This window comes from Molothrus ater, chromosome 10 (genome assembly GCF_012460135.2).
Source record: "Molothrus ater isolate BHLD 08-10-18 breed brown headed cowbird chromosome 10, BPBGC_Mater_1.1, whole genome shotgun sequence".
Lineage (NCBI taxonomy): Eukaryota > Metazoa > Chordata > Aves > Passeriformes > Icteridae > Molothrus > Molothrus ater.
The window spans coordinates 9,970,345-9,982,576 of NC_050487.2; the positions used below are offsets into that span (position 1 = coordinate 9,970,345).

At 39.5% G+C, this 12,232-nt stretch overlaps 1 protein-coding gene across 1 annotated transcript in view; it reads right to left on the bottom strand.

Annotated features, from left to right (window-relative positions):
- COL4A4 (collagen type IV alpha 4 chain) overlaps positions 1-12,232 on the bottom strand; it is a 65,008-nt gene that overhangs the window by 15,205 nt on the left and 37,571 nt on the right. Inside the window, exons 23-37 of the mRNA XM_054515974.1 lie at positions 12,153-12,225; positions 10,766-10,872; positions 10,229-10,412; positions 9,580-9,648; positions 8,470-8,574; positions 7,850-8,068; positions 7,106-7,267; positions 6,294-6,464; positions 5,008-5,151; positions 4,519-4,626; positions 4,091-4,269; positions 2,952-3,015; positions 2,367-2,441; positions 2,131-2,238; positions 1,710-1,817 (exon numbers count right to left, since the gene is read on the bottom strand). Coding sequence (XP_054371949.1) covers positions 1,710-1,817; positions 2,131-2,238; positions 2,367-2,441; positions 2,952-3,015; positions 4,091-4,269; positions 4,519-4,626; positions 5,008-5,151; positions 6,294-6,464; positions 7,106-7,267; positions 7,850-8,068; positions 8,470-8,574; positions 9,580-9,648; positions 10,229-10,412; positions 10,766-10,872; positions 12,153-12,225 — 1,876 coding nt within the window. The remainder of the gene's footprint in view (positions 1-1,709; positions 1,818-2,130; positions 2,239-2,366; positions 2,442-2,951; positions 3,016-4,090; positions 4,270-4,518; positions 4,627-5,007; positions 5,152-6,293; positions 6,465-7,105; positions 7,268-7,849; positions 8,069-8,469; positions 8,575-9,579; positions 9,649-10,228; positions 10,413-10,765; positions 10,873-12,152; positions 12,226-12,232) is intronic.

Below are 12,232 nucleotides of genomic sequence, written 5' to 3' on the forward strand. Positions count from 1 at the left end.
CTGTTTCTGTGTTGTACAGCCCAATTCAGCTCCTACTCACACAAGTCCTCCTGGTGATGGTCTGAGTATTACTTGCTCCATCAAGGATTACTCACACAAGGAAGGCTTGCCAGGCTAAGCCCTTAACTAGTAAAACAACTGTAATAAAGAAAATGGGGTTATGCTTTAATAGATTATGTTTAAGTTTTTTTTTTTAATCTAGAACTTCTTAAAAATCTAAAATTTCAGGCAAAGACCTTTAATGTAACTGAGAACCAACGAGACTAATGAGGCCATGTACTTAGCTATGAATTATCCATTTCATTTCAAATGCTTGCACCAGCACTTGTTGAAAACAGCACCAAGATCTATACATCCAGTTGAATTGGAATTCAAATACCAGTCAGTTTTCATTACTGGGTGTAGTTTCAAAGGTATTAACCTTCTTTTCAGCTATGCTGGCAATACATAGAATCCTCAGCTTAGCAGGCAACTCACTCTCTAATAAATTGTCATTTGGGACTGAACTTTTCCCTCTGCAGGACGTGTGTTAATGTGCAGGACTGGGGATAACTTCTGCACAATATAGTAAAGAAGTGTCTTATGGCAAGAAAGAAAAAACCTATCAATTATGAAGAAGTTTGCAGCAAAAGAACGCTTTTTTCTTTTTTGACCCCTTTCAGACATCCCTGCCACTGCAGATCTCTGCCTTTGTTACAGCAAATACTGCTTGCAACACTGAAATGTTCTCTTGCACATTAAGTACCAGCAGGGAATCTGTCATGACAGTTTAAATCAGCACTGCTTATTTACTGCAAGCAATCATAAATTGTTCCCTTTTTCATTTGAATTTTCAGTAACTTGTAAGAAACCTTCTCAATTTGTCCTTAAGCTGAATTTGAAAAAGTGGAACTATTGTCCTCTCTAACCATTTTCTATTGCCCCAAGTGTTACTTTACTGTGGCTTCTGTATATGGGTCACTAATCTTCCTGTTTGGGAACTGGTTATGAGGCACACTATAACAGACACAGGATACAGAGCTGATAACTTTCTTTAGGGAGTATTAATGACTTACAATTTCAATTCTAAATATAGTAAAAGTTAATAATGTTCTCCAACAAAAACAATTGTATAGATGAACTGACATTCAATCTAAACACAACAATCATTGCAAGAAGTGTAAATTAGGATTTGGAGGAAACACTTCTATGCTAAATACTTCAAAATCAGACAAGCAACAAGAAAACCAACAATAAAATGCAACTCAGATTATCACAATTTGCTAAAACAAATTTGAAAAACAAAGCTGTCATAGCAGCCTGCTGGGTTTACAGAGTAACAGTGGCACTCCATGGTGAAAATGTAGAACACAGTGTAACTGAAGTGAAACAACTGAATTACTGCAAACTCCTTTTTCTTTCCTAAAGTTCTGCTCTTGGTTACATCAGCGAAGCCAGACTCTGTTTCTACCTTCCTCCTTACTCATTTTAGATTGTGGCCCAATTTTCCAAAGTAGCATTTCTGTTACTTATAAAGGTAATGGGAACTGGCCTAAGTCTAAGCAGTTTAAGAGATCGCAGAGTCCAAATCACAGTCACAGTTAGGCCTTTTCCATTTTCACTACTGAAAGAGTATTTATGTTTGGTACTGTCCCATTGCCACTAGAATGGCACTGTATATTCTGTTTACCTTTTCTTTTATTATTATATTCTTATTCTTACATTCTTACCTTTTCTGCCTTGGGATCCAGGTAACCCTTGCAATCCTGGAGGTCCCAAAATTCCAGGTTTCCCTTTTTCTCCAGGTTCTCCTGGCAATCCTTGAGGACCTGTAGCTCCTGAGAATGAAAGAAACCCCTGTGAATATGTAATTCTATTAAACTGTTGATTGTTTCCCCATGCTTTGCAGCACACAGCTGTGTTAACAGCAGTCCCTGCACGTGTTTGGGGATGCAGGAAGAATTGAAGGGACCTGCTCTCTGACAGTGAGCAGACAATTGCTGCTATAGGTACAGAAATAACTTTCAATGTCCCCCTTTGTATGAGCTCTGATTGCTCCAGCCTCTTCACAGAGATGCCTCAAGTGCCTTCTCCCATTCCATATATCTTTTGAGCTATTCCATGGCACTATTTCTTAAACTTTGGCATTACCTGGTAATCCAGGTGGCCCTGGATATCCTGGGTCACCCTTGGAGCCTGGTCTTCCAGGCTGTCCTTGGATACCCGGTAAACCCTTCTGCCCTGGAAATCCACGAAGTCCTTAAAGGAAAAAAAAAGCAATTGCTACAGAATGGCTCAAAATGCACAGGAAGCAGAGCTCCCTCTAACAAAACTTAGAGAAAATTAATTTTTAAGTCCAATTTTTGTCTTCAATCAAACAGAGGTACCTGGCAATCCTGGATCTCCCAGAGACCCTTTCTGACCGTGTGTACCAAGCAGAGGAGTTGGGTCACCTCTCTTGCCTGTTGAGGTACAATGAATTCCATTTTATACAAGCATCATTTGCATCCACAACACCAAAGCTGGACACTTTTGTAAGATCAGGAAAGTCATTAATAGATATAAACAGCTACAGAAGGGGCTAAGAGAACCCAAAATAAGAATTGCTTTGGCACATGCAAATTATGACAGTTCACTTTGTTTGCATTTTCTCTTATTTGATTTGACAAATTTTCCATATTCATAAGAATGTATTTGTACATGGTTTTGATGGAATTTTTAAGTTCTATGAAATTTGACAGGAATTTACCTTCTATATTAGCAATACCTATTTTAAAGGAACACGCTGTTAAAGAATATACTGAAATCAACTTTTGCCTTCGGGTAAGTAAGACTTATTTTTAATTACATCCATGTTTTATGGGAAAAGAGAACAGAAGTGAAAATAATTTTCTAGTGAGTCTTCACCATCTATTCTACATATATCCTAACAATCTTGCTCTGTTCACACCGTATCTATATAAACTCACTACCTTTACATCCTTTGGAGCCAGTCAGTCCTGGATATCCAGGGTTTCCTGGTAAGCCAACATCACCCTAATTTAAAAAAAAAAAAATAAAAATGTTTGACATAGGATATGTGTAGCAGGAATGATCTGCAGGAGCATTTGGTTCTCTTAGCAAAGCTATATCTTAAGCTCAACAAAAAAAAATCTTGTCTTTGTTACATGTCTAATACTGGCAAACAACAAGAAACTGTAGGTTAGACTTGCTAATAATTTTGAATTTATGCTTTTATAGCTTATTCTCATTCTTGGCTCAAACAGCCTAATTTCCCCACAGATGGCTTGAATAATTTGATTTAAAAGGTACCATAAAAATATATATCCAATATTGTTGTATGTTACCCAAAATGTACTATAAATATTAACTAGAAATATTGTGATGTCACAATAAAAATGTAGATTTCCCAATTTTTCTTTTTGAATAATGAACTTTAATCAGCAAAGAAATTTAATTAAACAAGCCAAGCAAAAGTACATCCCTTTACCAAGAAAATAACTGTGCCTTTTCCTTTATGTAACATCACTGTCTACCTACCCAGCATACAAGAAGTGAAGAATTATACCCTGCATGAAATGTTTGTGTGGTTTTGTGTATTTGTTCTTGAGCAACACTGCTTGCCTGGGCTCTGCCTGGGGCAAAGATGACTTGCTTTGTCTTGTCTGTTGCCTTGGTCACTTCACACAGCAGGATATGAAGAAGCAGCTAGATATTAACTGCATAATTGTGCTGCTGCTATGTTATGATCTCTGTGATAAGTGGTTTGTCAATGTGTTCTTAAGAATAATCTTAAAAACTTGATTGTGCATCTGATTTTTGCCCCCCTATTTAGTGTAGTGGAGCCTGGACTTCAACCACGTGGCAAAGCACTACATCAGAACAGGCAGCTAGGAGACGTCCTTTCCTAACTCCCAGCACAGTTCCTGCTAAAATGTAACCAAGGCACAGAAGTGTTTCATTAGGGAATTTACAGTTCCTACTACACTGGCTGTCTCTTCTCAGAGGGAACATCTAATGGGTGAGTACAGTACAAGCACCCTTCATCATATTTCTTAGAGGCAGGAGAAAACTGCAAAGGTCCAGGACACTTGACTACCACTCTGTTTACCTGGTCACCTGGTTCTCCTTGAAAACCTGTCATTCCTTGAAGGCCCTTTGGTCCAGGCAAGCCCCGTGATCCTGGAAACCCCATCACTCCAGTGTCACCTTGGTCACCTGGTAGTCCTGGAACACCATTCTTTCCTGGAAATCCTCGTGTGCCTCTCAAACCAGTATTGCCTTTTTCACCTGAAGTTGATTGCAGAACAAGATAATGACCAGTCGAGTCAAGCCCCAGTGTTTGACACTGATTTTCAATATGGCAATGCTTTCACTCATGGTGTATTGCCTTAGTGATAACCCAAAGAAATTATACAGCCAGTTTAGGAACCTGTAAACATGGCTGGATGTTACTGCAGCCCTGAGTCCACACTGTGAAAAGCACCAGTGGTTTATGTCAGAGGAATGTGTGTGTATGCAGGGCTTTCATGAACTTACCTGTGTCACCTCTCAGTCCATGCTCCCCAGGAAACCCTGGGTCCCCCCTTTGGCCCTTCTCCAGACGGAGGTTAACGCAGCCGCTGTCTCCTGGAGGCCCCCTCTCACCTTGGAAGCAACATATGCAATGTAAATACACCCCCACAAGTGACATGTCCTGAAAATCAGTTTGAGGGGTGACTTTCCTAATAGAGAAAGTCTTCAAATACTAATGTGGTTCTCGGTTTTCTCAGCAGGCTCACTGCGGACAGAATTTGCAATCCTTTCCTTGATTTTCTGTTTATTCAGTCATAACTCAGGTGATATTAAATCAGAAGAATTAGGAAAGATTGTGAAATTATGAAAGACAGCAATTTTGATTTGCCTGTGATTGCATCTTGCAGATGACTATTCTCTTTCCTATAAAAATTAAACAGATTTTTAACACAGTAGTAACAAAATTAAATATAGCAGCAATATAACTACAGAGTGAAGTGGATTTTTACAAACCTTTCATTCCCATATCTCCACATTCTCCACTAGGCCCAGGTAGACCCATTTTTCCTTCTTCACCTTTTACACCAAAGATTCCCACTGGGCCTTGCATTCCCGGGAGTCCTGGGAATCCCTGGGGTCCTTGAATGCCTTTGCTTCCTGGTAATATGAAATGCTTTATTTACATGTTAAGTCTGCTTATACTGCTACTGTCATATTCTGAGGAATAGCATAAAGCAAAACCAGGATGTTTAGAGGGACTTCTTAGGAAATCATCAGAACTAGAGAGCCCTTAGTTGGAGCATGGCTTCATGCCAAGGTCAAACTTCTCTTAAAACCCTGATTCTGCTGAGGCAAATTGCCTCCTCCTACCTGCAGTCAGCCCCTGAAGATTTAGGCTGACCTTACTCCTAAAGCAGTTATCCCCAGCACACCACCAGATCTTGCATGTGGCTACTGGATTATGGGGGCTTTGTTCTGCTCCCTGTGCCTGCCCTCCAGCTCTGGAGGCTGGTACCCAGAGAACAGTTGGGCTTGCCATTAAAGACTGAGGCAAAGAAGGCATTAAGTACCTCAGACTTTTCCTCATCCTTTGTCACTGTTTTGCCCCTCCCATCCAATAAAGGATGCAGATTCTGCTTACTCCTCCTTTTGCTGCTAATGTATTTATAGAAACATTTTTATTGTCTTTTACAGCAGTAGCCAGATTGAGTTCTAGCTTGCACTTTGGGCCTCTTGATTTTCTCTCCCCATAACCCTGATACATCCTTATCCTCCTGAGTTGCCTGTCCCTTCTTCCAAACTTCAAACACTCTCTCTTTTTTTCTGAGTTCAGCTAAAGCTCTGTTCAGCCCAGCTGCTCATCTTTTGGTGCATGGGATAGCCTGTTCCCATGCCTTAAAAATTTCCTTCTTGAAGAATGTTCAATCTTCCTGGACTCATTTGTCCCTCAGGACTGCCACCCAAGGGATTTTGTTAACCCTAAATGTATTCCTCTTATAGCATATTACAACCTATTACAAATAGTCAGGAAATAATATATAGAAGTATGTCAGTGTTGTAAAACAACTGAAGCACCAGATGCACCAAGATGCATCAAACTATATTCATCCCTTTGTTTTTATCATATGAGAAAGAACAAGGGATGCTTCTATGGGATTGACTCTACCCTGCTGCAGTCTTATCCTTGAAGTTGGAAAGGGAGGTGGGTGCAAAGTACTTGCTAATCTTAACATCAGTAAAAAGGGCTCCCTCTACAAGAGAACTTATGGGAGATGTGGTCTGCAGGATATGTAACATACCTGTTTCTCCTGGGAAGCCAACAGGTCCTCTATTTCCTGGAAGTCCTGGTGGACCTCGTGAGCCTGGAGGACCTGGGAGACCTCGTGAGCCCAGAGAGCCTTTGAGACCTTTGATTCCAGGGGGCCCAGCCAGGCCCCTGTCTCCCCTCTGACCTTTAAAGCCTGGTAAGCCTGAGAAAGAGAACTTCAATCTATGTATGTAAAGGCAGGCAAAAGTTACACAATTGCATATAAAAAGTAGAAAGTGATAGATTTGTTATAAATTTGAAAATCGTCAAACATGGCAAAGTTGAAACCTTTTTTTTACTATGTTGGAGTTCTTGCCCTGCCTATATTTTTCAATTGGAATGTTTGTTTTCTCGTATTTCTTTAGTGACAGACAATAGAAGAGCACTGTGAAAAATCCCTACTAATAGGTAAATACTTTTGATAGATGTCTCTCCTAGCTCTTCCTAAATAACACTTCTATTGAAGAATTAGGAAGATAAAAGCATCACAGCAGTGACAGGAGCTCAGTTAAGTTACTCAGGACAACAGATATGAGACAACTCTTTGTTTATTACTAATAGTGAACTCACTGTGATTTGGCCAGTTAAGGAACAGCATGGGAAGGGAAGTTGGGATACACCTGAGATGCACAGTCTACGTTTCCTGAGTTTAAAGAGCTGTGCAAAACATAATATACACCCCCAGTAATGAGCAGCCCCTATGGCAATATTTGTCATGCCAGCCACAAAAATCATGTGATGAAATCTGGCAGAAAATATGTGCAAAGCTTAGAGCTGTGAGGCAAAATGCTGGCTGTTGTGTACCTTGAGGTCCTGGCAGGCCTGTGACACCTCTGAGTCCAGGTGGTCCTGGTAAGCCTGGGACACATGGTGAGCCAGGGAAGCCCGGACAGCCTGGTGCTCCTACATCACCTTCTGGGCCTCTAAAACCTTTGGCACCTGGAAATCCTGGGGTACCAGGTTGTCCTGGAAAAAAAAATTGTTAGTTCCATTTCTCACTGTCCCTCAAAATTCCTAGTTTTAATTTTGAAATGTACATGTTAGGTTACTATAGTATCTTATTTATCCTCTAGTTTTTGCATAGTTTGTGAAAAGTGATGCTTTTCTGCAATTTAGAATTGGCTGTTGTGGAGAACTTCTTTCTTTATGGAGCAAATACAAATTCAACCCTCATCTATAGGTACAGAAGAGAGTTTCTGATGTGTAGGAGCAGAATGGGACTAGCTCACTGGCCTGCACCAGGTGCACAGCACTGGCTCAGTTCTGTAGGTGCTCCCTGCACTGAAGGATGGGTGTATCTGCTTAGGGCCAGGCAAAAGGAACACCTGTAAAAGGAAACAGCGATGTCCTCTATGGGGTGGGAAGGACGTGGTGCTGTGGAGACACCACTGCAGCAAACAGCAAAATGCAAATGTAAAAACAGGGAGCAATGTTAACAGTCACCATTATGGATCTGAATGAGAGAAAGTTTTCTCTGAAGCAGGAGCACCTTTGCTCAGATATTGTCCTTTGAACATGTAGAAGTGTTTCACAGAAGCCGGCTCGTACCTTGAAGTCCAGGAATGCCTGGATTACCCCTTGCTCCCCGTGCACCAGGGGGTCCTGGCAGTCCCCTGGTGCCTGGGATTCCTGGAGGGCCATATGTGGTGTCACCTGGAAGACCTTTCTGACCATCTGTGCCAGGTGGACCTGGAAGGCCATTTTTGCCATCAATTGTAGATCCTCTTTCACCTTCATCACCAGGATCACCAGCTGTGCCTCGAAAGCCTGTTGATATGATTTTTAAATTCAAATAGAACTTAATTCAAGAGTTGTTCAAGGTTTTTTGTTTTGTTTCCCCACCCCTCCCAAATGTGGAATAATGTAGTCCAAATTTAGCCAGATTTAAATTGTGACCTTGCAAAGAAAAATAACATCACAAATTAAATTTCATGTTTCTTATTTATAGCTAATGATACATGAGGATTGAAGGAGGTAATTCCTGTGGGAAGTGACAGGAGTTTTCTTTGGGGCAGCGTTTGTCTTGAGTACTGTCATTCTTGTCTGGTTCAGTGCTCTCTGGACACTGAGCTATTCATTTCAATTCAATTCTGCTTTACCCCACCCTACCTCTCCCTGCATTACAACTTGCCCAGCAGCTCTCCCAAATTAGGGAAGGCACAATTCACCTTCTGGCCCAGGGATTCCTGCTCCTGGCCTTCCTTGATGGCCTTTTTGCCCATCAAAGCCATTTGGTCCAGGATACCCAGGGAGTCCTTTTAAACCTTTTTGTCCTGAAAATCAAAATGAAATACATAAAAAGGCTGTCAGAGCACTAAAATGTGTGATCTAAGGATTTTATCTTTATTCCATGCAAATTCATATACTTTGAAAACCAGCTGATTTCATCTGCTTCTAACACTTTGGGCAAGAGCCACTGCCCAAGTCAGAAACAAATCCATGGTTGCTGTTTTTCTAAATGAACATGTTCCCTATTCCATTAACAGCAGACTGCAAATCACCAGTGTTAATTAGGAAAAAAATATTTCCTACAAATTTTCATGTGGTCATGAAACAGTATTAACCTAGTGAATGACAGATGTCAGCTCAAGTTCTTATTCTCTTCTGTGCTGTGTCCTGCTTCTGGAATGGTGCAGATGAGCTCAGTACACTCATGTCTGTATAAATTTTTGTTCCCACTGATGTCAGGGAGCTGATTACACAGCTTGAACATTCACTCTCTCCATTTCTTCTCATTTGCTTGGAAATTTCAAATGTCTCAGAGGCAATCACGAGCAACACTTTGCCAGTTCCTGGGTGAGTTCTTTGAATTTAAATTGAATAAGTTGAAGTAATGATGATAAGTATTGAGATTTTAGGGCTCAATTGCAAGTTGCCATGAGCAATACAGTTTTAGAAATTACAGACTTGGAGCATATCTTTGCCTTGCACATCTCTTTCTCCTGGTATGGAGATGTACATACTCTAGGCCTTACCCAATTCCAGCCATATTTTACTGACTCTCTCATGCATTTTCTTTGAGGCAGGACAGAGTTTGAAGCTACCTTGATTTAATTATTTCCATGGAGGCTGCCTTCTGATGGTGCAAATGGCAGCTGTCTGGCTCTTGATTCTATTAGAGACTACATTCCCGTGTATTTGCAGTTTTACATTTTGAAACACATATTTTGTTGAAAAACTAGAATAGTGTAGCTTTTTAGGATAGCCTCTTTTGTTTAATTAGCAACTTAAAACTCCATTTCAGTATAAATCAAAAATTATTCAATGCATAAACATACCTTGAACACCTTTAAAACCTGGGGGACCTGGATTTCCAGGATATGGTGATGTAATGCAGACAGTTTCACCTGAAGCAAGAGGGAGAAGAAACTGGCCTATTTGACTTTAGATTAACTGGAGTCTGAACACTTACTGTAATATTTCTGGGGAACTACCCAACCACATGTGCAAATGTGCAGTGACTGTTTTTGCACATGTTATTTCCATATTACTGAAGTCTTGATGGGGAATCTTAAAATATATTTTTCTTGATACTTCCTATGAAACACTGGTGATATTTCAAATTGCTGTTGAAACAGTTGTATTTTTTATACAAAATTTTAAGGTTTTTTATAAAAAAAGTTAATTTTTTTTAATTGTCATGGCAATTTGTTTTACAGTACTCTCTATTGCAAGAAAGAAATAATATTTTCTTTTAAATTCTATCTACAGCTATCAGTGTAGATTTTTTTTTGCCAAGCATTTTTATAACCAAGAAAACCAGGCCAAGCTGTAAGTATAAATTGTATTTTCCTATAGATTAATATTATTTTCACTCTAAATGAATAGCACTATAATATATAATACATATTAAACCATGATGGATGCTACCAAACATCCAAACATGTATTTTGCTATTTCATTCTTAACATAAACATTCAAAATTACCTTTCTGGCCTTTTGGACCAGGTGGCCCAACATTACCCATATCACCAGAGTCTCCAGGGCTACCTCTGGCTCCTGGAGACCCAGGAAGCCCCAAGCCAGGCAATCCCATCTGGCCTTTTACCCCAGGAGGTCCCGGGAGCCCAGGGGATCCTTTGTCACCCGGAATTGCTACTCCAGAATCGCCCTGAAATATAAATTCTCAGTAAGTAACAAGAGCTAATTTCTCTCCTTTCTTTGAATATGAAAAACCAAGCTAGAGAATTATCTGGAGAAATACTTTCATAATGGAGAGACTACATGGATGAAATTAGTATTTTTAAATATTCAAAGACAATAGGAACAAAGGGGTTTGTGTATTTTTTGTTTTCTGACCCTGTAATATTGGCACACAGTATATGCAGAGATTATCATCAGGAGTACCAAAATAAACAGTAATGCTTACAAGAAACTAATTTTTTAGTACATAAAAGCTTTCATAACCTTTCATAAGATAATGTGTCACTTGAAATGGAAAAAGTCTGGGGAAGTCAAACATACCTCAGCTCCTTTTTCCCCTGGCAATCCTAGTTCCCCATCTCTGCCATCAGGACCTCTTTGGCCTGGAAATCCTGGAAGCCCAGTAGGTCCTCTTTCACCTTTTAATCCTTAAAATATTTTTTGGGGAAAAAAATAATATTTGCGTAATTTTAGGGGGATGAGGTATTTTTGCTTAAAGAAATTCTGGGTAACTGTTGATTCTATCTTCATGATAATTCTCAGTCCTTGAATTCACATTCCTTAACAAGGCATTTTAGGCTCAGGAAGGCAGTTTGTAGTTGGATACCTGATGGAACACCTTGGTCTCTCTGTAAAAGAGATGTTCACAGGCACCACAGGAATGTGGCTTTTGTCTGTGCTATATATAGAGTTAAAATATTTCACTATTGAAACACATCACAGATTTATTCTTGATTTCAGTGAAGTCAGGATATAGCAGTGCTATATGATACAACAGAATATTTGCATCAATATTCCCCAAAGGTTTTTGGTTTTTTCCCCCACAGATTTTCTTGCACCAATATTTATGAGAAAGTAACTTTTGCATCAAGGACAGTAAAACTATTCTAACACAAAGATTCATTCTGCTGTGTCAAGAAATCCTTTGCAAATAAAAGCAAATGTTTTCCCCTGTTCCAACATCTGTAAAAAAACCCACAGGCATCCAAAGCTAAGCTAACTTTTTATAAACAATAAGGACAGTCTTCTGTGAATAACTATTTTAGCCTTTCTAACTAGGCTTTGCCATCAGATTGCTGTAGTTTATTGTTCTCTTTTTTTTTTTTGCTTTTGCAAATCATAACCATAACTGTAGAGAGGTTTTGATCTATTTAATTACAAGAATTCCAGTTGTGCAACTGGTGGCCTATTGTTTCTCTTCAATGGCTGGTCAAGAGTAATTTTTAGAAATAGGAGAGGAATCTGAATAGTAATGAGACTGAGGTTTTCCTAAGAAGGATGTTGGTGGCCTAATATGAGATAACAGCTATGATATTGGTATATGACAGTTCAGGAGGTAGCTTCTGTTCAATAATATTTCTTCATTATTTCACAGTATTTGTATTCTGCTTAGTCTTTGTACAGACCTCTGGAAGACCCTAATTATCAAATGCATGACATGAGAAGTCATTTGTTTGCATTGATAACATGATGCTTAAACTGTTTTATGGCTCAACTCTAGAGAAAAAAACCATAAAACACTCTGTTGATCTTGTGTTTAGCAAGAAGAGATGGTACCAAGAGAGCAGTTTGGATATATATTCCCTCTAGGTTTCAGTAACTTACTGAGCTAATGGATTTAGTAAAGAGTAAATTAATGTTTTGCTTACACTATTGCCTAGATATTGTATAGGAAAATAAAAAGGTTAACAGTAAAATGTGTGTTTACCTTTTATTCTAACTCTTCCTGGATCACCCTTCTCTCCTTTTTCCCCATGCTGTCCAGCAGAACCAGGAGTCCCCTTATTG